Genomic DNA, 27,802 nt, shown 5'->3' on the forward strand with positions numbered 1-27,802 from the left:
TGCCTGTTTATGACTCTGGCCTGCTATGCTACCCTATCCATATGGCCCCGAAAGCTGGGAGAAGAAAAATAAAAAGGGGAGCTCAGACTGAGATTCTGCTCAGGTATTATGTACCTTGTATCATTGCAGAAGGCAAAATTGGTGTTCAATTGATTTTGTTTGTTGCGTTTTGACTAGTTTCTGCTTGGATGATTTAAGTTCCAATTTTAAATAGAGTGTTTTCTGATTAGTAGACATACTTGTGTATGACTGCAAGTATTCACGAGAATAACGTCCACATCAGTGCAAGAGGTCCAAGTGGAGGCTTACTGCTAAGATACTGAATGCCACAGCAATGCTTCTACCCAGGTTCCTGTTTTTATTTCCCTTGACACTCCCATCACGTGACTGCAGAATAATTTAAGAAGTGTAGCAACAAACAGAGATATGAAGGGGCCAGGGGCAAATAGCAGGATAAAGGGTGGGTTAGGGACCCTCAAAGTGGGGACCATTTACTATACTAATGGTTCAGTGCTCATTTGAATTTATGTATGCTTGGTGATTATTCTGGTTCATGCTGCATTTTATGGAATACACTTATTCCTAATAAAATAATAGTAAAAACCATAGTATGTAGAACTAATTTATAAGAAATACATTATTATTATTATTATTATTATTATAATTATTATTATTTAACATATGATTTTATCGAAAGCAGTTTACAATGCAAGTTATAATACATACAAGAATGATTACAAGGTTCAGGCATCATAAGCAACAGAGAACAACAGCAACAACTTAGCAAGAGGGAGAAGAACTACTGCTAAATAATCATCCCTGCAACAAGACTAAGACACACATCCGTATCCTAAACCCTTTGTCAGTACAACAGCAGCAATCAGGTGGAAAAGACACTAAGCAGCTCCAATTTGTTTTTGAGCAGAGTTGCAGGCAAACTGGAGTCTACAAGGCATATACACACACAAATACATATACACACACTCTAGGGGCAATGTAACATCGTCAAATTCACATCAAACACATATATTATATTATATTATATTATCCATCCATCCATTTTCTAACCCGCTATATCCTAACTACAGGGTCACGGGGGTCTGCTGGAGCCAATCCCAGCCAACACAGGGCACAAGGCAGGAAACAAACCCCAGGCACGGACGCCAGCCCACCGCAGATATTATATTATATTATATTATATTATATTATATTATATTATATTATATTATATTATATTATATTATATTATAGCATTCTCAAACCTGCTTACTTCAATTCAGAGTCGCAAGGAACAAGAAACTTATCTCAGCAGCACTGTGCTCAAGGCAGAAAACATCCCAGCATGGGGTGTCCGTCCATCTCACAACCCACTCACACATTTTGGCCAATTCATCTAAGCAGAACTTTTTTAGGTGGCTTACTATTCACGACTTTGTGTTTTTCCCAAAACACTATATAGAAATACACATGAATAGAATGAAGTGGAAAGTCATGGAATCACTCCAAAAACTCTGATTGTATGTGAATGCAGAATTTGTCCACATCCAGAATCCATTGCCAGCTTGAGTCTGGTATTTCACTTTGCATAGGAGACCGACGATGACCTTGAGGTGCTGATCTAGTATGAAAGTGTCATAGTAATTGCACACATTAAATTGTAATTGGAAACATGATAACAATAATTTGCATTCAAAGAGGAATTAAAATCTTAATGAACAATATGGCAAAAAAAAAACCTTACAAATCTTCCTACCCGTATTTCGGATGCACAACAACTCCTCTCGGGTTTTCAAAGCAGTAGGTATTGTTGGGATCTATGCAATGTTGTGCCAGTTTTTTAACAAATCGTCCATCCAGCTCTGCCACATTCAGACAATCCAGGTAAGTGTCCACCCAGTATAGTTTTCTGAAAGAAAAAAAAAAACATTTGTGAATGTTCTCTACAGACCAGCTCAACAATCTGTGAATCCAGTCTGGAATAAGGGCTAACATGAGCAGATTCAAGCCTTCTTTGTAAACAAATGGCATTACATTGGTGACGCTTTCTTCAATTCTTGATTATTGTTATGATTTTTGTCAGCTTGTTCAGATTTTAAGCCATGCAAGAATCATGTTGTCATTTATTTTAATTTCATCTTAGACACAGTGTCCAATTTGTGCTTATTTATATTGTTCATCTTATTTGTTCATGAAGTCATGATGTTTATACTTTACATTACTTTTCACAACTTTATTTGATTCAAAGAACGACAAACCCATAATTACAGTATTGCCAATCAAATGTTTTTAATGGATGTTTTTTGTGGGCAACTTCAGAGCAGGGTTAACAAAGTAGTTCTTGAAGTGGCCGATTGTGAGGGCTTTTGAGAAAAATGCAAACAAGTAGCTTGTAAACCATGGACATGAATCGTAAGGCTGCTCGTTAACTGTTAGAATTCTTCAATCTTGGGAAACGCATAACGAAGACATTTAAAGTCAAATTTTTTAGAAATTTTAAAAATTCTAAAAAGTTTACAAACCGTTACTGTGATCCTACTCAATTGGGCCCTTGAGTAAGGCCTTTAACCGGAAAATTGCTCAAATGGCTGCACTCTGACCCCCAAAGGTCATGTGAAAAGATAATTTCCCCAAGGAGATTAATAAAGTATATCAAAATCAAAAATTAAAACAACTTTCGAGGACCAAATGTTTCTTAGGAATTTACATCTAAACATGTTGGACATGGCAAAACTGGATCAAATCAATCAGATTATGCAAATAAATCACAAGCCCCTTGTCTAATTCCATAAGACCTTGTCAAATATTTTTGAATTTTGCTATATTTTTACCTGCCAACCCAATCAACAGCCAGACCCTCTCCATGACGAATTCCTGAGATGATGGTCTCTTTATTGGTGCCATTTAGAAACATCCTTTCGATGACTCCCCTAGTCACATCAATCCAGTACAACCTTTTGTCCACTCTGTCAAAATCCATAGCCACCACGCTGGTCAGACCTTGTAGGATCAGCGAGTAGGATGACCCATCGGTGGAGAGATTCCGGAGGTAGTAGCGATTGCTGAAAATAAGGTAAGGAGCAATGTTGCTGTTCTGTCGACATCTTCTTCCATCGGGCTCCCTGATATACCCCGGGGCACACTTGCAGATGTAAGAACCCACAGTGTTTTCACAGAGTTGACTGCACACACTGGGTGACTCGTTACATTCATCCACATCATCACAGGTCCGGTTGTCAGACATGAGCCGATAGCCAGGTCGACACATGCACCGGAAGCTGGTTGGAGTGTCTGTACAGTTGTGGTCGCAGTGGTGCATCGAAGGGTCTGTGCATTCATTGATGCCTAGAATGAGAGAACACAATGGGAAATTTTGTACCAGCTGCTGTGGGATGGCAAATTCTGTTTTCATTTGTTTGGATTACAATAAAAAATGGCTATTCAGTCCTGTGAACTTTAACATCATTTTTAAAATGGAAAGTTAATGCTTGCTGGCATTATAATGTGTTTAATGTCTTCCAAGACTTAAACTGATATCTCAAAATATTGTCTTAATTTTTATTCTTTTTTATTTTTCCTAAGTATTGTTCTGCCAATAATAGAGAAAAATCAAACAAGCAAATATTAAATACAAGCACCTACACCAGGAGATGAGAAAGAAACGCTGTAAAATAACTAACAAGGCTTCCGAGCTAAAAGATTTATAAAACCAAAAATCCAAACTTAAAAAAAAATTAAAATTCATAATCAAAACAAAAAATGCAAAAGTCCTGACTCCTTAATTGATTATAAATAACCATCAATAACTTAAAATCCACAAACTTGGACAAAACAATCAGTGTGCTGTTGTTATAACTCATCCAGGCTTTGTAGGTTTTATGTCTTTGTTAATTTTTTATTCTTTTATATGTTTTAATTTTATTTATTTTGTCACGCTGCATGTCAGAGGGTCACCTTCCAGCAGAGGAGGCCTTAGGAGTGTGTTGGGCTTATGGTTGACCAACCCCATGCAGGGTCGGTTACATCAAATGCTGTTACCGGTGTGTGTGGACTGTATAAACTTGCTCGCAAATTTAATAAAAATAATGTTAACATACACCGGATTTTCTCATTACAGTGTTCAGCTAAATTTTTGCAAGATAATAAATCCGCTTAAACGGGACACATGGACCTCAAAAGCAGGGCCCCCTTAGGTGAGGGGCCTGGGGCATTCACCCCACTTGCCACCCCCGAAATGCTGCTCATCAGAAGCAAGCACAACCACTGCAGGACATGAGGCGGCACTGTCGACGACAGTGTTGTTAATTTTTCCACCAACAGCTCAGACATCTGACTCCATCCCCTCCAATCCATTGACTATAAAGCTGAGATGCTCCTGACAGGACGAGCAGCTTGCCAAACACAGCTCCAACCTGACATTCTACAAAACCTCCCTTTCAAAACCAGAATCTACCAGGCCATATTATCATTACTTCTGTTATTTAAACCATAGAGTGCCAGTTTATTTTTCTGGACTGGTTATTAAAAAAAGTCGACCCGGTTGATACCCCACCATTTTTGGTGGGCATGCGTGTTTCCTCAGTTGACTACAATGTTTATTTGATATTAATTGTGCTTATGTTTTAATGCCTTGGTAATGTTCTATGGGACCACCTGCCAATAACCACCAGGAACAGCCCTCTGCTTATAAATCCGGAGGATTTCTGCAGTTCTTGACAGTTCATTGTGAATGAGCTCTGGAGTTGGCAAAGGTGTGTAAGTGTCTTTCTCCCTGCCTTTTTTAAAATTCTGAATTTCTTTGACTTTCTGCCCTGTGTTTTGACTTTGCCATTGGAATCTGTTTTGGAACTTTATGCTACAGGCAATTCAATTTTGCCTTTTGTGCTCCACAGAGCTGTCGTTTGTGCTTAACATATGGAAAAAAAATTTTTATTATTATTTTATAAACATTCCCTATTTGTATCCAGCTAGGATTTTTGACAGGATTTCCTGCTTTAGTGGACATTTTTGGAAGTGCTTTTGGGACTAATGTACTTAAACATATATAACTTTAAATTATAGGAGTTACTCTGGACAACAGTCATTTTTTTTCCAAAATGATTTGCTGCCTGAAACGCTTTTTGTGATTATGATAGATATGTTTAAGTTGAACACAAATATAATTTCAGATTGATTATTGTCATGCACATGCACTATGGGACAGCTTAAGGGCTCTGGTGATTGTAATTCCCCACCACTCCAGGGATTGGCACTGTGTCCTAATGCATTTTCTCTTCCTCCCTCCCTCTGCAGACTGGAAGATTGACAGCTATAACACCACTGACATCACTTACATTGTCCATCTACCTGGACCCACCACTTCCTGCCAGAGGGACTTATGACCAGAAGATCTGCCATCTTGAGGCAGTTCAACTAAGCACTTACATCCACAAAGACTTTCCCACAATTGTTGTGTGTTTTTCTTTGATTTTTCAATTTCAGTTATATGGGGTTACCAGCATGGTACCCCAACTCTTTATCATTGTTTGTCTGTTCACTTACACTCTACAGACATGTAACTAGATTTTATTTAATCTGCTGTGACTAGCTGCTTTATGATCCTGACACACTGCATTGCTTCAGTTGAGCTAAAAGTGCTTTTGCTGATGCTTCTCTTTTCAGTGTTCGATAATACTCATCACCATTGATGGAGTTCACTTACCCTGATGATGCTTGTCCACTGGTTACCTGTGTCTTTCAGAATTGACTTTAAAATTCTGCTTATGGTTTATAAAGCCTTAAATAATCTCCCCCCATCTTATATTTCGGAATGTCTGACACTTTATATTCCAAATCGTAACCTCAGATCCTCAAATGAGTCTCCTTAGAATTCCAAGAACAAAACTTAAAAGAAGTGGTGAGGCGGGTGGCCTTCTGTTGTTATACACCTAAAATCTGGAATAGCCTGCCAATAGGAATTCGCCAGGCTGATACAGTGGAGCACTTTAAAACACTGCTGAAAACACATTACTTTAACATGGCCTTCTCATAACTTCACTTTAACGTAATCCTGATACTCTGTATGTTCAACTCTTCATAATAACTATTCATGGTGGCTCTAAAATCCGTACTGACCCCTACTCTCTATTCTGTTTCCTTTTCCGGTTTCTTTGTGGTGGTGGCCTGTGCCACCACCACCTACTCAAAGCATCATGATGCACCAACATTGATGGACTGAAAGCCAGAAGTCTACGTGACCATCATCATCAAGTCCTTCCGTGAGAACCCTAAATCCAAAGAGGACTGTTTCATTTATGTTAGGTAGAATGACCAGAGGAGACTGGGTGGTCTCATGGTCTGGAATCCCTACAGATTTTATTTTTTTCTCCAGCCGTCTGGAGGTTTTTTTTGTTTTTTCTGTCCACCCTGGCCATCGGACCTTACTCTTATTCGATATTAATTAATGTTGACTTATTTTATTTTTCTTGCTGTGTCTTTTATTTTTCTATTCTTCATTATGTAAAGCACTTTGAGCTACTTTTTGTATGAAAATGTGCTATATAAATAAATGTTGTTGTTGTTGTTGTTCCATCATTGCAATGACCTGGTGAAGCTTACCAATTCATTACTGACTGCACCAAGATTAGCAGGGAAGAAGTTCAAGCATGAATGAAGAAAATGGAGTTACTAACGGCATATTGCACCTCGTGGTTTTGTCTGCTTTAAGCATGCTGTCCACCAGCTGGACCTAATTTGATACTCTGCAGTTGCCAAGAAAATTCTCAACAACATCCCCAAATAACTTCCAAGTGAGTTCCTCCCCTAGCAGATCTTTGAACTTCTTGTCATTGATGATGTGTCTGACTTATGGACCAACAAAATCGGACGCATTCCTTAATTTTGGCATCAGTTATTTGTGGAAACATCTTTCTCAGATATTGAAGTCCAAGTTTTATATCAAGAGGTGGCAAAAAAAATCTTTTGTTGTTTGATGTGCCACACTTTTCTGCCCTTATGGAGTGGCCAGTTCTTTTTAATGTAATGAAACTCTTTAGCGTGGCTGTCACAGTACTTGGTGTATCCAAGCTGCATTGTTAGGAGCAGTGACACTACTCTTAGATTACCCAGATGTTCCAGTTGTAGTTGTTCTACTGTACATGTATTCTGTCACGTATGAAGATCGTCTACAGCGCTCATCTAAGTATGTGGTACCAGCCTGGGACGAGAGGTGGCACTGTCACTAACAGTTTTGTCTCCCGTTTCCCTCACAGCTTTGATAAATTGCCTCTTGAGAACAACAGAACCAAAGAGGCTCCAGTATACAGGAGAGACACACCCAGCAAGTGGAGTCTCAAATTGGACCTGACTAGCCATAAGGAAGGTCACGCAGACAGACGCCTCACACATTTATAAACGACTGCAACTTACCGACCTTTGCAGTGCCAGCAATTGCTTATTTTTGTTAAAGATTTGCTTTATTTTTTGTGCCAATAAATTGAACAGGGTTTTTGCCCGGTTGGCCCTGCTACAATACTCATGACATGAGAGGAAACCACAAAGATAAACAATTGTAAAGGAATAATGTGTTTTATAAAACTATAAAGGTAATTTTTGTGATCAGCAGCCATGGACATGGAGTTGAAGCAGAAGTAGGGTTACCAGACGTCCAGAAAAAAAAGGACATGTCCTCCTTTTCTGTGTGTTGTCCTCCATCCGGCAGGCATTGCTTAAAAAGGTGAAAATGTCCGTCGCTGACATGACTGTGTTATTTCCTGAAATCGCACGCTATTATCTCTATGTTTTAGATAAATCATCTATATTTTATCAAAAACAAAACACGGTTACAGCCACTTCACCATTTTGTGTTGTCCATATTTGTTATACGAATATGCGGTTTTCTTTTATCTGAAAATGTCATCCAGCTGTAACACTAACAAGAGGAAATGCAAATCGGACCACATGAAAACAAGGTATATGTGCTTTGGTGAAGGACGCATCGAAAACGAAGCATAGTGTTTAGTTTGTAATTCTTACGTATCCATTGCAAACATGCGTACCTTTTATGACCTGTCAGATCAGTTGTTTTTAAAGTTTTCATTGTAACACCCAGTTCACAGTGTGTTTCGTGAATAGCATGAGACACGTTCCCCTTTGTCCTCCTTAATGACCTTTGGTGTCGACCTTTGGATTCGCAGGTGTCTGGTAACCCTAAGCAGAAGCCTTAATAACTTTTAAGAAGACTCCAGATGAGATATCAGGGAAAGCTTAGCAATTAGCTAAACAAATGGGTTTAAAGGAGTGAATAGACTCCTTTTGTTTGTAAAATTGTTTATGTAAATCCATAATTTGCACTGTGAGAGACGGCCAGCAGCTCAACACAGTCGGGACACCCTGAGGATGGAAGGAATGGTGGGAGGCAGTGTCCAAAAGTAGCTAGATGCTAGATGGCAGCTCCCCTGGAGTGCAGTGCTGCCCCGGATTCCCACAGGGCATCCTGGGACTTGGAGTTTGGTTTCTCAGCCCTGTTGGATGCCGTGGGTGCCACCAGGGAGAGCTGTCAAAGGACCTGGGGACTCATCCTTTCCCTATAGCCTGGAAGTATGAGGTAGTCATGAGGACAGAAGCCCCAAAGTACTTCCAGGTTTGAAGAATAAAGCCAGTTCTTCATTAGACCTGAAAGTGCTAGCCAGTTACGTGGTCGGAAGGACAGGAGCACTTCTGGGTCAAGGACTATTTAAAGGACTGCTGGGAAGCCAGCAGGTGAGCCAGAGTCAGGAGGAGGAAGACAAAGCTTGACCGGAGTAGAGGAGGAGAAAAGAAAGAGAGAAGGAAGAGAATTATTTTGTGTGTGTGCTTGTGCTTGGACTGCGGGAACAGGGAAGACATTCTCTACGAGTGAAGAAAAATAAAAACCTTGTGTTATTATAAGTGTGCCTCCTGTGTCTGACTGTGTCGGGTTGGGTGGCTGGCATACCCCCTAGTTGTTCTGTCACAGCACCCAAAAATGTCCAGGAAGCAAAATCAAGATGCACATTATTATTGGGAAAACATTTCCATCCACATAAAGTGTATGTTAGACTCACCACATCCCTTCTCATCACTGTTGTCCCCACAGTCATCTGACCTGTCACAGACTTTGCTGTTCTGAATGCAGTTTCCATTGTCACATCTGAACTGATATGGTGGACAGGTGGCCGCTGGTGTGTGGCAGAGATGCTCTTGTTCATCAGACTCATCTCCGCAGTCATTATCCCCATCGCACACAAAGCTTCTTGAGATGCAGCGGCCATTTTGGCAGGTGAACTGTTGCTGGGAGCACGGTAAATACGTACAGCCACGTTCATCACTACCGTCTCCGCAGTCATTCCGCCGGTCACACCTCAAATCAACATACAAAAGAGCACAAGTGAGCTAAAGTTATAGAAAGATGCTTTTTATTCACCGCAATGGCAATCATATGAGAAAAAATTTGGCTGTGAACTCTGGGAACAGTTACTGTACATACAGTGCTGGAAGAAGGTGATTCGTTTTAACACACTTCCAGTTTAAGATAATGTTTTGTTCACTCAGTCACACTTTATCTGATATTAGATTTGGTTTGAAGACCTGAAAACATTTTGTGTCAAAAATGCACGATAATAGAGGAAATCAGGAGCGAGGCAGATACTGTATATTATGCATTTTACACATTTTAGTATGAACCGCACATGACATCCTTCATGTGACATTTCTTTGGATCTTTGGGTTGAAGTAGTCCACTGGTCAAAAGCATTTATGTCCTTTTTAGGAAAGTCACTGGACCGTTCCCCTTAACTCTTTATAGACCAGGGACAGTCACAAGTGAATGTTATTGACCTAGAAATAAGCTCATCAGCCTTAAAGCTGGGTTAACAATCGGCCACGGCCATTACCCAGCCAAGACACCAGGTGGATGGAAGGCCTTGGGGGAAAGAGGGCATCTGCAAGGCACTACCTCCTCCAGGACATTAGAGGGCAACCCGCCTGGGAGGCTGTGGCACCATGGTTTCCTGCAGGGCACACTGGGAATTAGAGTTTGGCATAGCCCTGTTGGGTTCTGTGGGGGCCACCGGGGGGAGCTGCAGAACCCTAACCCTAACCCTAGGAGTGATTCCAGGTCTGATTAATGAGCCACCTGGAACACTCCCAGAAAGAGTTTAAAGGAGCTGCCTCACTCCATTCAGAATCAGGAGTAAGAGGGACGAAGCTTGACTGTGGAAGAGTGGAGGAGGGTGACAAAGAGAGAAGAGGAAGGACAATGTACTGCTGCTTTGGTGTTGTGAACATTGTGCTCTTGTGGGGAGTGAAGAAAACGTTTCCCCATCTGTAAATAAAGGTGTACTGCGTGGAGAAATTTGTGTCCTGCCTGTCTGTGTCATGTTAGGGTGGCCATACACTCCCTGGGCTTCACAATGGGAATGAGTGAATGCCACTAAATGTCTTGGAACTGTTAACTCAGTAATTTGGTAGTTTCTATGTAATGAGTAACAGTGTTCCATTTCTTCAATTTCTACCCCATTTTGGCCATTGGACTATAAATAGCAGTTGTGAGCTCACCTGTAAGAACTCCTGATACACAAACCGTTGTCACAAGTGAATTCCGTCTCTGAGCAAGATCTTCTTGTGCAGTTCTGATGTTCATCGTAGGCGTCAGCGCAGTCAGCGTCCCCATCACACACCCAGGACTGGGGGATACATTTTCTTTGTGGTGGCCGATAATTCACGCAGGTGAATTCAGATGGAGCACAGGTGCGGTTGGCTGAAAGCATAGACAGAATGGCACAGTAAATCAACAGTGTATAGCGAGTGAGCCATCAAAAATAAGTCTTGAACATAAACCCTCAAATTTAACCCTCAAATAATCTACAAAAGAATTTAGAACGGAGATAAACAGCAAGACAGCTTTACCTCACTAGATATATTAGCTCAAGCTGTATATGCGAATCCGTGAATTGAAATATTAAGGCTGTTTTGTGACAAAGAGGGTCCTACCTGATAGTGGACAGGTGGACCTAATAAAGTGGCCACTGAGAGAGCCAATGGCACTGCTTGCACTGCCATAATGTTATTAAGAATATCACAAGACAGAATCTTAGTAATCAACAGAAGGGATTCATTTAATCCCTAAGATCATTCTCAATTATCAAATGGCCTTCAATCAATACCCACCACAGTTGTGCCTCTCGTCCTCGTCACTCATGTCTCCACAGTCATTGTCACCATCACAGATCCATGAAGCCGGAATGCACCTTGAATCATCACATTTGAACTGATCGCTCGAGCAAGTCCGAACATGGGAAGCTAGGATGAAACAAACGCTCTCTGGTTAAAATTCATGTTTTATGAACTGAGCCAAACGCTTAAAATTTAGCTCAAGTTAATACCATTGGCTGTACTCTGAAGAGACTTTTAAAATATTGTAAATTTTGTGTTATTGAAGCTTATGCTTGAATGTCTTATTATTTAACGACTTCTGTAATATATTTATCTAGAACAAATAAAGATTACCGTATATATACTCGCGTATAAGTTGGTCTTGAAACCCGAAAAATCGATCATAAAATCAGTCCCTGACTTATACGCCTGTTCAAAAAGGCAACACTTACATTGTTTTTTCACATCTTCTTGCCTTCTCCAATCTCACACCAGTTTTTCAGACACATCGCATTTTGTTGCAGCAGCACAGTTACCAATTTCTTTCGCCACTTTTAATTTAAAACCAGCTTCTGATCAAATACTCCATCGTACATAAGGGATGCCCTTACGATAAAGGTGTATGAGGGGGTGAGATACAAAAAATAAAAAAACAGTGCAAAAGTTGCTACGGAATAGTTTGGGTGTTACTGTGTGGTCATGTAGGCACAATAGATAAAAAAAGGCAGTGTGCTCCGTGGTTATTCTCTCAGGTGGGCATTAGCATATCGTAATCTCTTGGACCAATAGTGTGAGTTTTCCGCATTCGACTAATAAAACCGACATTATAAAATACTGGAAATTATACGGTAAAATCCCGACTTATCTGCGAGAGGACTTAAACGTGAGTATATACAGTAATATTATAACCCCAATTCCAAAACAGTTAGGACGCTGTGTATAACGTAAATAAAAACAGAATCTAATGATTTGCAAATCTCATAAACCCATATTTTATTCACAATAGAAAACATATCAAATGTTAAAACTGAGCAAATGCACCATTTTAAGAAAAGAAGAAGGTCATTTTGAATTTGATGGCAGCAACACGTCTCAAAAAGTCGGGCCAGGGTCTGTTTCACCACTCTGTAGCATCCCCTCTTCTTTTAACAACAGTCGATTAATGTCTGGGAACTGAGGGGACCTGTTGCTGGGCTTTTGGAGAGGAATGTCGTCCTATTCTTGTCTGATTCAGGATTCTAGCTGCTCAACAGCCCTGGGTCTTCTTTGTCATATTTTTCGTTTCATGATGCGGCAAATGTTTTCAATAGGTGAAAGGTATGGACTACAGGCAGGCCAGTTTAGCGCCGGGTCTCTTCTACTACAAAGCCATGCTGTTGTAATAGACGCAGTATGCGCTTTTGCATTGTCTTACTGAAATTTGCGAGGCCTTCTCTGAAAAAGATGTCATCTGGATGGGAGCAGATGTTGCTCTAACACCAGTATGTACCTTTCAACATTGATGGTGCCTTTCCTGATGTGCAAGCTGTCAGTTCCACAGGCCCTAATGCACCCCCGTACATCAGAGATGCAGGCTGATAACAAGTGTCCATGTTTTCAAAAATGAACTTCAAATTTTGATTTGTCTGACCTTTTCCACTTTGCCTCAGTCCATTGTAAATGAACTTTGGCCCAGAGAAGACGGTGGCATTTCTGGATCATGTTCACATATGGCTAATTCTTTGCATAACAGAGCTTTAACTTGCACTTGTGGATAGCACGGTGAACTGTGTTCACAGACGATGATTTCTGGAAGTGTTCCTGAGTCCAGGCTGTAATTTCCATGACAGAATCAGGCCTGTTTTTAATGCAGTGCAGTCCGAGGGCTCAAAGATCACGGGCTTCCAATATTGATTTTCGGCCTTGTCCTTTGAAAACAGATTTCTTCAGATTCTAGGACTCCTTTGATGATATTATGTACTGTAGGTGATTGGATATGCAAAGTCTTTGTAATTTTATGTTGAGGGACATTATTCTGAAATTGTTCCACAATTTGTAGATACATTTTTTGCAGACTGATGAATCTCTGCCCATCTTTACTTCTGACAGAATCTAAGATGCTCTTTTTATCCCCAATTACATTACTGACCTGTTGTCAGTTAACCAAATTAGTTGCAAAATGTTCATCCAGCTGTTTCTTTTTATAACCACTTACTTTTGTTGCCCCTGTCCCATTTCTTTTGAGACAAGTTGCTGCCATCAAATTCAAAATGCACTAAAATTTTTTCATGAAATAGTAAAATGTCTCGCTTTCAACATTTGATATGTTTTCTATTGTGAATAAAATATGGGTTTATGAGATTTGCAAATCATTGCATTCTGTTTTTTTTACATTTTACACAGCGTCCCAACTTTCTTGGAATCGGGTTTGTAAAAAAAGAAATGTTTCTGTGGGAATCTGTAGAAATGCCAACCCAGTTTCTTTTCTGAAGGCACCTTTTTTAAATATTGAAACCTACAGTTTTATATCAAAGTGTTTATTTTATAACTAACCATGTTAAATTGAATTGTGATGACATTAGAATTACTCCTCTTGTTTTTGTGTGTTTGTACATTCAACCATTTCAGAAACAGGCATTTATTGACATAAACTGTGAAGCATAATATGGGGAATGGGAAATGTGTGACATTACTTTCAAGGGAAAGGAACCTCTGATTTGTGTTGCTCTCCATTTCCACTGGGTACAAAGTTTTGGAGTAATTGCGTACATCTTTAGAACAAGCACTGCTTACACAAATGCTTGAGGTAGAAACTACCTCACAGTTCTAGAGACAGGAGTTCAGTTCCCACCAGGATACACAGCCTGTCTGGGAAAGCAACATGCAAACAATTCACCCTGTCCTTTATATCAAACATCTGTAAGCTGCACATACCTGAGTGTTTATTTCTGTATCAACATGCAAATGCTTGTAATGTATCAATATATACAGTATGCATGCACATATGGCACCCTGTCAAGGCACAGGTCACTTCCATTTTTAAATGCCACTATATAAGCTCATACAATTCTAGTAGGATTGACTACTGCAATGCGGTGTTCACTGGCTGTTCAAACTGTTCTCTATACAGCCTCCAGTTAATCCAAAATGCGGCTGTAAGAATTATTACAAAAACAAGAAAATATGAACACATAACTCCAGTTCTTAAATCTTTACACTGGCTCCCAGTTAAGTTTAGGGCAGATTTCAAAATCCTCCTTTTAACATATAAAGCATTAAATGGCCAAGGTCCGGCTTACTTGTCTGAACTTATCATGACTTACAAACCTGAGCGCACATTAAGATCTCAAGATGCCGGTCTGCTTAGGATTCCAAGGATTAATAAAATAACAGTGGGAGGTCGAGCTTTTAGTTACAGGACCCCTAAACTGTGGAATGGTCTTCCTGCTTCCATAAGAGATGCCCCTTCAGTCTCAGCCTTTAAATGCCGGCTGAAGACTCACTACTTCAGTTTAGCATATCCTGACTAGAGCTGCTGATTAACTGTACAGACTGCATCTCCGTTGTTAGTCATTAGCACTAAAACATAAGTAACATGATAATTATATTTGAATACTAACCCTCACCTATTCTGTTTCTTTTCTCGGTATCCAAATGTGGCAATTGGTGCCATGGCCCACCTGCCAAGTTGTTTGCCTGCCTATGGTAAAGTCATCCCTGATGGAGGATCACAGGAATCATGGGAAAGAGGGTCCTTTCATGAGCAACGTTTCAGCCGTGGCATGGCCAAATGGGGAGGCAGCTAGATGGATGAGGTCTCCAGGACTCTAAAAATATCCAAACCTAATTATCATCTACTGTTAAACCGTATTTCTAAAATTTTTATTATTATGCTGTATTAAGGATTTGTTCTGTTCTGTGTATTTTATTGTATTGACCCCCTACTTTTGACACCCACTGCACGCCCAACCTACCTGGAAAGGGGTCTCTCTTTGAACTGCCTTTCCTGAGGTTTCTTCCATTTTTCCCTACAAGGTTTTTATTGGGAGTTTTTCCTTGTCTTCTCAGAGAGTCAAGGCTGGGGGGCTGTCAAAAGGCAGGGCCTGTTAAAGCCCATTGCGGCACTTACTGTGTGATTTTGGGCTATACAAAAATAAACTGTATTGTATTGTATTGTATACACATTTCACACTTTTAGCAAACAGAACACATCTTGTTTACATCTGCCGTGTTTGTCACCTAATGAGGAAAATCCTAGCAGTAGAATCAGACGCATACATTGTAAGTGCAATGTGCAGGTGCAGGCTAGTGATTGATGTTCATAATGATCATAATCTTAATGTCGTTGATATGAAAGAATGCCGACTTGCATGTATACGCCAAGCTGAACATGGTGGCTGCATTAAAATAAATGGCGCATGCCTCCTTGTATGAAGTAATACAGTAGTGGACACATTTGGTAGACCACTTACAGTTCATTGAATAAGTGCTGTATGTCAGTTAGTCATTGTCCAACCCGCTATATCCTAACACAGGGTCACGGGGGTCTGCTGGAGCCAACCCCAGCCAGCACAGGATGCATGGCAGGGACCAATCCCGGGCAGGGTGCCAGCCCACTGCAGGGCACACACCAGGGACAATTTAGGATCCCCAATGCACCTAAACCTGCATGTCTTTGGACTGTGGGAGGAAACCAGATCACCCAGAGGAAACCCACACAGACACGGGGAGAACATGTAAACTCCACGCAGGGAGGACCCGGGAAGCGAACCCGGGTCTCTTTACTGCAAAGCAGCAGCGCTACCACTGCACCACCGTGCTGTATGCCTCGTGAAAAGTGATGAAATGAAAAGCAATTGTCCCCTGTGTACAGGGCCTGATTAAGACCTTTAGCGGCCCTAAGCACTTAAAAGATTTTGGTGCCCCAAATTTATATCTAACTCAAAATATAAACAATAATAAACCTTAAAATAACATTTTATTTTTTTAAATGAAACAAAATTTATAATACGATGGAAAAAAATGTTTATTTTGCATTAATGCATCGTTGGGTTTATTGTAAATGGAAAATTTTTGTGGTGCCCCCCTTTCCTTGATGCCCTAAGTGTGTGCTTATTTTGCTTTATGGTTAATCCAGTGCTGCCTGTATACCTGTATGCCTTTGATGTGTGTGAAACGAGATCAAGTTTCGCTTATTTTACAAAGATATTCTAAAATGGTTTAGACACTTTTGTTGGGACCCCTAAGAAAGATCAAAAATAGATTTTTCAAACTGTTTTCTTGAATTTGTATCACACACGTCTCCAATTGTGCAATCAGTCTTTAATTTTCTTTAAATGGAGAAAAGTGGACATGGACCACAGAAAGTAAAGAAGAGAGTTGTCTGAGGAGATCAGAAAGAAAATTCTAGACAAGAAGGTTTGAAGCCCATCTCCAAGCACGTCCAAGGGACTGTAGCCAACCTTCCTGGACGCAGCTAGAAGAGGAAAATCGATCCCATAGTGGGCAGAAGGACAGTGAGAATTGTGGACAAAAAGCCAAGGATAACGTCCAAAGACATACAAGCTGAACTCGGTCAGGGTCCATCAGTGTCCCATCACACCATCTGTAACATTTTAAATGTGACAGTGGGCTCAATGGAAGAAGACCCTGAAGGAATCCTCATAAAATGCCAGACTTGAATTTGCTAAAGTGCATAGTGACAAGCCACAACGATTCTGGGAGAATGTCTTTCTAAGAGATGAGACAAAACTGGAGCTTTCTGGTAAGTCACATCAGCTCTATGTCCACAAACGAAAAAATGAAGCTTTCAAATAAAAGAGCACCATACCTGCTGTGAGACATGGAGGAGACTCAGTTATGTTTTGGGGCTGCTTTAATGCATCTGCCATGGGGTGACAAGAGTCTGTGCAGGGAACAATGCAATTGCATTGCAAGACATTCTGGAGTGAAATGTAATGCCCAGTGTCAGAAATCTCTTTTAGTCACAGGTCATGGGTCATCCAACAGGATGCTGAGCCAAAACACACAGCTAAAAGCACACAAGAATGGCTAAGAACAAAACATTGGACTGTTCTGAAGTGGCCTTCCGTGAGCTCTGATTTGAATCCTATTGAACATCTAAGGAAGGAACTAAAACATGCAGTCTGGAGAAGACCCCCTTCAAGACTGACACAGCTGGAGCCAAACAACCTGTGGACAAGTGCAAAAGTCAAAGGGCCGATTTATACTTCACGTCTGTGGAAACTACTGCTACGCAAGCGTTGTACTCTTTACACATACTTTATGTAAATCTGGAAGATTCCACCAGGTGGCAGTGCGAGATATCATCACGGTGAGAACAGGTTCGGCTTCTCTGCATTGTGAATTGCCTGAAACACCCATTATATTCTGTGGACACCTTGTCACAATATCTCTGAAAAGGATGTTTAGTGATTAAATCCATCAATCCAGGGCTGTGTCCATTCCTCCAAGCATCGGGCACGAGGCTGCAATAATCTCTGAATGGGGCATCAGCTCATCACAAGGTGAACACAAGCACACACACACACACACTGGCGTCATTTTAGCATCATCAAATCCCCAAACCCAGAGCACACTGTGGAAACCCACCAGGAAAACATGCAAACTCTAGGCAGGAAACAGATGGGACGTGACTCCCTGCAAGACAGCAGCACTGTATTTTTATCAGTATTCATTTTTAAATGACATTAACAATTTATCGGTAAAATGTAATATACATGCTTTAATGCATTTCATCATGAAAGTGATATCAAGTATAAATCTAAGGATTCTAAATGTGCAGAGAGCCGGTATATCATAAATGTAACGTGTTCTGTGTGGCGATTGCTGCTGTCAGTTCAGGAACTGTAGAAGCACACAGCGATTAACAGCTGGGTCAGTTTTAAGGTGACGTTTACGACGGTCTACTTCAATGATAAAATAAACATTTAAGCCGAAATTTCCACTTTAATCACAAAATACAACTTCTCACTGTGTTCTTAACTTTTTCTTTCTCTGTGGCTCAAATACGCAGCCGTACATTCTGATGCTGTTGTGAAGATGCAAAAAAATTTTAAAAAAGGCGGTATTACGTGAGACTTAAAATGCACCATGTCAATATGATGTGGAAATTGTGACTTTTGAATATAAAAGCACCACAAATACATTTGTATGTTGGCATTTTGCTTGACCACATCGAACCATTCATCAAACATCGAAGCACGCACACCAATCCCGTAGGATCCTCAAAGCAGCTTTCTATCACATGTAAATAGTAAACAGAGACTCTGACGTCACGTTCCGACTTATATCATACCGTGACCTCGACTTTTCGATGGTACCGCAAGTCCCGCACGCGTCACGTTAATTTCTGAGGATGTGCTCAGAGGATCTATCAAATGAATGGTAGGAACACGTGGCAGCCATGATGCGGGCGCGTACGCGTTCTGAGCATGAAGTATAAATGAGCCCTAACAGAGAGCTCCAGGAATCGCCTGTCTGCAGTGACTGTACAAGAAAATATGAGGTTACGGGTCACATCACTTTTAACCATGCCATTTCCATTTGTGCTATTATTGGAAATATTCTGTTGTATCAAAATTCTAAAGCAGCGTTTCTCAACCTTTAAGTATTTGTGACCCGAGTTTTCATAACAGTTTTAATCTCGCCCCCCCAACATTTTTTGAAATGTAGCTGCATATTTTATTATGCCTACTTAACTTTTATCGACATTTATCTAACTCTATATTTATTGTTCTAGTATCTGAATGTAGTTTAAATTAATTTGTTTTGGTTTCAACAGATGTTTTTTTTCATATTTTTGATTCTTGTTTTCTTTTTTTCATATCTTCGCGCCCCCCTTTTTGTTACTTCACGCCCCCCTAGGGGGGCCCACCCCACAGGTTGAGAACCACTGGTCTGATTTTTGTTAGATACCGAATAAACAACGATGGGTGCCAATTACTTTTGTCATTTTCACATTATTTTAGAGACAATTGTGGGTTCTTCTTTTTTTTTAGTGGAGGGGTACCAACAAATGTATTCACGTCTGTATCTCCTGAATAACCTCTGGAGTTTCTGAGAGTAAGCATGAGATCACGGTGGCAAGTTGGTGATGAACTTAGAGTAGGTTGCACTGAAATACCTCCGAGAGTGAATATTCCTTCATTACTGATAAACCTTCATTCCACAGTAAACCTACAGCCTTCCTCTAACTGGAACAAACTGCTGTGAATATGTTCTATCTTCATACTTTTTATACACTGGATGGTCAGTCTGAGTGGTAAGTACTGCAAATGAACAGTGGGGATTGAACTGGCAAGAAAAATCCACTATCATGGCCTTTAGGTCACAGACCTAATCAAGGTGACCTGTAATGACTTTCATCGTCTTGGCTTATTAAGTTTTGAAAGTGGGATGAAAAGAATTAAGAAAAACGTACCACATGTTGAAGGTTCATCAGAGCCATCTGCACAATCAGTTCCTCCATCACAGTACCAGTGACCTGGGATGCAACGTCCACTGGAGCAGCGGAATTCACTGTTAGTGCAAGTTGTGGTAGCTGAGGCAGGAAAAAAAAAAACAGGGGATGTTGAGCAGCGCCATATGGAATCCATTATTGTTAACATGAAAACTACAAAGTTGTCCATCCAAAACAAGGCTTATTGAGATTTTATTGCACAGTACTAATAGGCAGGAATAGTCAGGAACACCATGTCATTACTTCTAAGATTCCCTCACTTCTCATGCAGTCCCTTTACTTTCTAGAAATTAATGGTGCACTGAATGCTGGGTATACAACCCCTTGCAGTTTTAAGATTATCAGCTTCTTCTTCCTTGTAGATCAAACCCATGAGGACACATACATTTAAAAAAATCATCCTTTAAAGTACCACATTTATTCACAGATCAGTGAATTATGATACAGTGGAAACCTGAGGAGTTTAGATTGGTCAGTTTATTATATGGAAAGGGTTTATTGTTTGCTGTATAAAAATGTTCAATGTGTACCCAGAAGAGCACTGCAGGCTTCTGCATATGGATGTACTGTATATTTTCAAGGATGAAAAGAAATGCAGAGTTCTTGTGTAGAAAGGACACATCTGTATGTAAAACACTGGGGTTTTTTTTTTTCAATTTTTTGTCAGCATCAGAAAGACCAGAAAACCCCAGGCTGAAAGGTGGATAGCTTGGAGTGTTTATTTGAAGTCATAGTGTGTGTGTGTCGTCTGCATATTCTTTTCATGTTACTGCAGCTTGTCCCTTTTCACCTCAAAGCCATTTGATTGTAACCATGAGTTGTTGCACCTTTTGAATTTTCACATCTCTCTAGTCAAAAAAGGGATGGACATTATTTAGGTGAGCTAATGCAAATCTCAGAGAAATTCTGGATATGGCCAAAACCAAAACTTCCACTGCAAAGCACCACTGGCTACAGTGCCCTCCATAATGTTAAGGACAAAGACACATTTTTCCCCCTCTGTTCCACAATTTGAAATTACAAACCAAACAATTTAGACATGATTAAAGTGCACATTGCAGACTTTCATTTAAGGGTGTTTGCATACGTTTCAGTCACACCATGTAGAAATTACACTTTTTCTACATTTCCATTTCTAAACATTATGGTAGGAACTGTATAAGAATGAGGAACAATGGTCAGAAAACAGAATGACAATTATAGGCAGAAAGGTGAGAGTAGGCAAGCTGGGCGTGTGGCATAGTGGTTAAGACTTGCAAGCCTTGAGGCTGTGGATTCATATAGTCCAGCTCCATGCCAACCATGATGCCAACACACTTTTAATATTGATGGCATCCCCTGCCAGTCTCCCAGAGAGAACTTGAAACATTCTGTTTTTCATTCATCCTGGCCTCCCAGTCAGGTAAAGGACCAGCAACCATAGCCAATAGGTGCTGTCTTTCATAATAGATAGATAGATAGATAGATAGATAGATAGATAGATAGATAGATAGATAGATAGATAGATAGATAGATAGATAGATAGATAGATAGATAGATATGAAAGGCACTATAAGATAGATAGATAGATAGATAGATAGATAGATAGATAGATAGATAGATAGATAGATAGATAGATAGATAGATAGATAGATAGATAGATAGATAGATAGATGTGAAAGACACTATATAATAGAATTAGTGCCAGCAGTCTTTTAAAATGTACTTGTGTCAGTTAGCTCCCCATCATTCTTAATATATTTCTCTTTCCAAAATTTCATAACATACAGCAGTGTGTGGGACTCTCGTCACTCATGTCTCCACAGTCATTGTCACCATCACACAGGTACAGCCGAGGGATGCAAATATTTGTTGTCTGGCACTTGGTATATTCAGGTTGGCAGGTACGGTCAGCTGTAGATGAACAAAACAGAAACAAGGTAAAATAAATCGCAGCAACTCATGAATTGAATTTTCTGATTTAATTAAAATATCTCAGCATTTTATGTCCACTTAATAGTCAATATTAGTGATGAGCGAAACAGGTAGTAATGATTTGCATAGTTTTGTGAACTGACACTGAAATTCATTTTGCAGTTGATTTTTGCAATTTCACAACATGAAACTGACTTAAGAAAGTTTTTGGAGGGTTTGAAAGCTTTGTTTTAGGTTGTCAAACAAGAATGTCTCTGAACTCTTGTTCACACTTCGGTGTTTTTTTTTCTTTTCTATAGCTGCACAAAGCATGTAATCTGTAGCACCCCAACCTGATCAACTCTATTTATGCCTGTAGTTCGGAACACCATGGAAAAGTGCAGCAAAGTTTCCTCGTGGAGACAAACCAAAACACACCATTCTGAACTTTAGTGTGCATAATGAAGATTAAAAATTAGGATTAGAAATAAATTTTGATAAAAGGACTGCACAAAATAATATTCTTTTACCCATTGTTTCAATTTGCTGCTGTGTACTTTTAATATCTGGCATTTTGTGATACCTTATAATAATGTCTCATAATAATGTCTTTTGATAATGAGTTTGAATCACAGCCAATTTATTTATTTATATATATATATATTGTGGCATCCGGCGGGGCTGGAGCCCGGCCGGGATGCCCAGGAGGACCGGAGGAGGGCTTGTACCTCCTCCAGACCACGAGGGGGGCGTCCGCCCTGGTTATGTTGGGGGCCACGGGTAAAGGGCTTGGAAGCCCAGCCCTGTAGGGACCCGTGACTACCGCCAGGCGGCGCCCCGGTGCCTTAACAACCCTGGAGCCCAGAACTTCCGCCACACCAGGAAGTGCTGGGGAGAAGACGACAGGGGACACCCGGACAGCTTCCGGGTGCGCAGCCGGCACTTCCGCCACACTGGGGCGTGTCCGCGGAGGAGTGCCAGGGAGCAGCTGGAGCCCATCCGGGTTCCTATTTAAGGGGCCGCCTCCCTTCAGTCGGGTGGAAGAGAGACGGAGCTGGAGAGAGGATTGGGGACTGCACGAAAAACTTTGTAAATATTGTACATAATAAAGGGTGTGTTGGGTGAACATAAGATGTCCGGGTTCAAGTCCACAATATATATATATATATATATATATATATATATATATATATATATATACACTGCATATAGTCATGCATTTTTGACAGAGTATCACATTCTAGCCTCACCTAAACATATATGGAACAACCCTGGGATGAGTGGAGGCACAGTGACTAACAGTCTTGTCTCCTTTTTCATTCACAGCCTTGATAAACCAGCCCTCATTTCAGACCCGAGCACAATTGTGAATGTGCATATATATATATATATACATAATATCCAATGTCTGTCTGTATGTCTTTTCGCTTTTCACGAGAGATCTATTTAACAGATTTAGATTGGGTTTATTTCAATTATTTGCTTGAATAATCCAGTTGATTTTGCATGTTCTCTCATCACGCTATGTATCATAGTTCAGTTCTGGCAGCAATTTATTAGCGTGAATCCAAGAGGCAGGCTGCAGGCCAAGGGGAGGGGGAAGCGTGACGTCAGGAGTGGGAAGCCGGGCAGGGTCCTCCTTACTCACATGCCAGCTTCCGTTCGAGTCAGTCTACCTCTCGCCACGTGTTGGAGCGTACCTTGCCTCCGCTTATCTAGCGATACCTGTTTGTTCACCAGACATTATCATCTACAGATTGTTAAAGAGAACTGTTTGACATTTTTGAGAGAGAGATCTCAACTACATAGCTGCTCATTGGCAGAGATATCACAGCCTTGTGCTCTTCTCCCGGCGTGGGGAATGCTTTCCCGTCAGAGCTGAAGACGATCAGATACAGTGCCAGCATTTGACGTTGGAGTGTACCTACCTTCCGCTTGGCCAGAGATACCTTGCCAACTTTTTACATTTTTGGCAAAAACATTACAGCTGTATTCTCACCCCTGATAGCAAAACCAAAAATATTGAATATCAAGAGGCCCTCAGATACAAAAGCTATCAATATAAATTATTCTCAATACAAATTATTACATTTTTTTTTCACTACTACGCAGGTGGAGCCACGGGGGACAGCTAGTATATATATATTTATAAAGTAAAAACAGTAAAAACGTGATGTATGTGTAAGTTCAGAGTTTTAGGAAGGCATGTTTCACTGTTAAGAACAGCTGGGTTGTATGCTGCTACACAAGGTAAGCTATCACTGATAGGAACTTTTGTTAAGTGCTGCTTTGGAGTGTGCAATTTATGGTGGTGAGGCAGGGGGTTGAAGGCTCTGCACAAGAGTGCGTCGATATAGCCTACATCTCAACGGAGTGCAAAGGTGCTATTTTGATACTCTGTGTGTGACATCAGAAGCATGGATTTAGCATGAATTTAGTTGTATAGGTAGAATTTATGAGTCGCTGGAAGAAGAACAAGTTTTAGAATCATAAGCACCTTCCAGGAAGACAGCCTGGGGGAATATAGGTGCCCAAGTTGAAAGAACAAGCAAGTTTGTTCTAGATAGGGATGGAATGGGGTAGAATCATTCAGAAGAACTAAATCATTGGTAAATACTACACCCTACTGATGTAAGGCATGTTGAGGACCATAGTGTGGACTTAGAGAGGCATCCTGCTATCTATGCTGTTCCATACAAGTGGATGGCCGTACAGTGTCTCTATCATTCCATCCAAGAGCCATACCAGACCATGGCTGACCAGACACCAATCAACATACTAAAACGGAGGGCCACCTGTCAGACTAAGCCAGAAACATAACTTCTTATTAATCAGGTGAAATAATGTCACTGAAATAACGGTAAGAATAATACATAAATAAGGAAAAAAATTGAACCTTCTGTGTGTAATCCTGACACACAGGAATTCATTTATTCCTGTTTATTCCTGAACAAATGTGGGGGAACTAATTAATAAGGAAAAGCAAGAATTTTTCAGCTAAACAGAAAATGGTATGCATAAGTAAATTGGAAATTAAAGAGAAAACCCAGAGGAAAAAAAATTCACATAAAGGCTTATCAGAATGGAGAACAAAATGTAGCTGTTTATCTTCTGGGTTTATCTATTCATTGACTATCTAAATACACATCCAAAATTAACGATAGATAGCTTTTCTAATAAACTAAATTAGAGAAATGAACTGATTAACCTACGACAGTTTCGCTCGTCAGTTGTGCCATTGTCATAGCAGTTGTTGATCCCATTGCAGACGTATTCTTTGGCGATGCAGCGGCCATTATTACAGGTGAACTCTGTGTTGGCATCACATGGACGGAACAAGCAGCCTGCCTCATCGCTGTTATCCCCACAGTCGTTGTAGTAATCACAGCGGTAATGGTACGGGACACAGCGGCCATTTCCACATGTGAATAATGTTGGGTCACAGGTGTGAAAGGCTGTGCAAAAAAGGAGGGAAGAAATCTGTCATTTCTAGCACAGACTTACCAACATTCAACAGCACAGTCAATAGTCAAGCACAATAAAAAATAATAGCAATTGGTTACCTGATAAAGCAATAAAAGCGGCCATATAGCGGACTGCATGCAAAGAATATAAGAGAAAATTCATTTGAAATTCACTTTGAAAAAACTTGAATTATCAGAAACATTGCATTAAAAATAAATACTTATAGAAAAAGTTATGTGGGACAAATTCAGAAAACAGACCACCCCAAAAAAGAAATAAGGCAAAGATATTATATGTTCAATATGTTAAAGGATAAAACTGTTGAATTTAAATCAAGGGAAGTTATGTGCGACCTTTCAAGAAACCTTTATCAGGTATTGTTATAATAAAAAAACCACTGTTTTGAACCCATGGCTGTATTTGTGTTGGTTGTGTCCAAGGTTTGAGGCTCAATGCACCCCTTCTCTGTCACAATTCACAAACCGGAGGTACTGAGGCCAGAACGAATTGCAGCTGCTCTTCAGTCTCACAGTGGAGCTATGCACTATTAGATACAAATTAGCCAAGGGTGACTAATGTTCTTGTCCAGTGGGCTTATATACAGAGTCATCCTTTTAAGGCTTTAGGTAGCCTTACTTGCAGCATCATGACCTTTGATGTAACTGTAATCGTGGTCACGTGACGGCTCCTTATTGCATCACATAAACAAAGAACGAGATGGGAAATAAAAACTAAAACTTTCTCAAAATAAATCAAAGCAAAGCAAAAATCTTTTAAGTAGATTCTGCACAATACAGAATCCTAAAATGGATCAAAATATACAGTACGTACAGTATATACTGCATTATTTACTACAGATTATGTGGAGGTATATGGGAAGCTGGACACAAAGGAATGAGAAAATCACTTACACCGATTGGCCAGGCAGATGGACTTAGCGGGGAAGGACATGCTAAAGTAAGGGTAATACATGGTAAGGGTGATAAAGCATACAGATGGCAAGCGGGGAGAGTGTGTTGAAAAGATGGAAGGAGTACTTTGAAGAATTTATGAATACAGTAATCCCTCCTCGATTGCGGGGGTTGCATTCCAGAACCCCCGCGATTGATGAAAATCCGCGAAGTAGAAACCATATGTTTGCATGATTATTTTTATATATTTTAAGCCCTTAGAAACTCTCCCGCACTGTTTATAAATATTCTCACAGCTATACAGTAAACCCTCGTTTATCGTGATTAATCCGCTCCAGACAGATAAATGATTTTCCACGAAGTAGGATTCTTTATTTATAAATCTAATATTTTCGCAGTTTGAGCATTGAAAACCTGTTTACGACCTTCTAAATACGTTTTTTAACATTATTAGAGCCCTCTAGACATGAAATAACACCCTTTAGTCAGAGGTTTAAACTGTGCTCCATAACAAGACAGAGATGACAGTACTTTCTCACAATTAAAAGAATGCAAACATATCTTCCTCTTCAAAGGAGTGTGCGCGTCAGGAGCAGAGAATGTCAGAGAGAGAGAGAAAATTAAACAATCAAAAATCAATACGTGCTGTTGGGCTTTTAAGTATGCAAAGCACCGCAATAAAGCAGCCAATGAAGGGATCAATGTGAAGGTAGTCTTTCAGCATTTTTTAGAGGAGCGTCAGTATCTTCTAAGCAAACAGCCTCTGTGCAAACAGCCCCTCTGCTCACACCCCCTCCGTCAGGAGCAGAGAATGTCAGAGAGAGTGAGAGAGACAGAGAAAAGCAAACAATCAAAAATCAATACGTGCTGTTAGAGCTTTTAAGTGTGCGAAGCACCCCACGGGAAGCATATCATATATCATTGAGGAGTTTTATTTAATACGTAATACGTGATCTGATTGGGTAGCTTCTCAGCCATCCGTCAATAGCGTCCCTTGTATGAAATCAACTGGGCAAACAAACTGAGGAAGCATGTACCATAAATTAAAAGACCCATTGTCCGCAGAAATCCGCGAACCAGTGAAAAATCTGTGATATGTATTTAGATATGCTTACATTTAAAATCAACGATGGAGTGAAGCCGCGATATAGCGAGGGATCACTGTATATAAAATGTGAGAGAGTGTAGGTTGGATGAAGTGGATAGAGTAAATCACGAAGTACCAGGGATCCTCAAGGCTGAAGTGAGGAAAGCTATGAAAAGGATTAAAAGTGGCAAAGCAGTTGGCCCAGACAATATAGCAGTGGAGACACAGAGATGTTTAGGCAAGATGGCAGTAGGATTTCTAACTAGATTGTTTAACAAAATCTTGAAAAGCGAGAAGATACCTGAGGAGTGAAGAAGAAGCACATTAGTTTCTAATTTTCAAGAATAGGAGAAATGTGCAGAGCTGCAGTAACTACAGGGGTATAAAGTTAATCATCCACACCATGAAAATGGTTTAATGCCAGAAAAGAGTACTACAGATGTGACGTGATGTTTGTTTTAAGAGTGTTGATGGAGAAGTACAAAGAAGGTCAGAAGGAATTGCATTGCAAGTTTTCGGACTTATGGAAAGAGTAGGACAGTGTGCCAAGAGAGGATTTATGGTACTTTATGAGGAAGGCGGGGGTTATCAGAAAAGTACATGAGGGTGGTGCAGGACATGTATCAGGACAGTGGGACTATGGTGAGGTGTGTGGTTGGAATGAGAGCCTGGTTCAAGGTGAGTGGGATCATATCAAGGATCACCTCTGAGCCCATTCCTGTTTGCAATAGACAGATTGACAGATGAGGTCAGACAGGAGTCTCTGTGGGCTGTGATGTTTGCGGATGACATTGTGATCTGTAGTGAGATTAGATGGGAGGTTTAGGCGAATTAGGA

The 27,802-nt window shown here is 40.3% G+C and overlaps 1 protein-coding gene across 1 annotated transcript in view; it reads right to left on the bottom strand.

Moving 5' to 3' along the window:
* lrp2a (low density lipoprotein receptor-related protein 2a) overlaps nt 1-27,802 on the bottom strand; it is a 248,832-nt gene that overhangs the window by 92,361 nt on the left and 128,669 nt on the right. Inside the window, 8 exon segments of the mRNA XM_039757567.1 lie at nt 1,754-1,906; nt 2,829-3,342; nt 9,060-9,355; nt 10,552-10,753; nt 11,164-11,295; nt 19,571-19,690; nt 21,377-21,502; nt 24,715-24,957. Coding sequence (XP_039613501.1) covers nt 1,754-1,906; nt 2,829-3,342; nt 9,060-9,355; nt 10,552-10,753; nt 11,164-11,295; nt 19,571-19,690; nt 21,377-21,502; nt 24,715-24,957 — 1,786 coding nt within the window.

The sequence above is a fragment of the Polypterus senegalus genome, chromosome 6 (assembly GCF_016835505.1).
Source record: "Polypterus senegalus isolate Bchr_013 chromosome 6, ASM1683550v1, whole genome shotgun sequence".
Classification (NCBI taxonomy): domain Eukaryota; kingdom Metazoa; phylum Chordata; class Cladistia; order Polypteriformes; family Polypteridae; genus Polypterus; species Polypterus senegalus.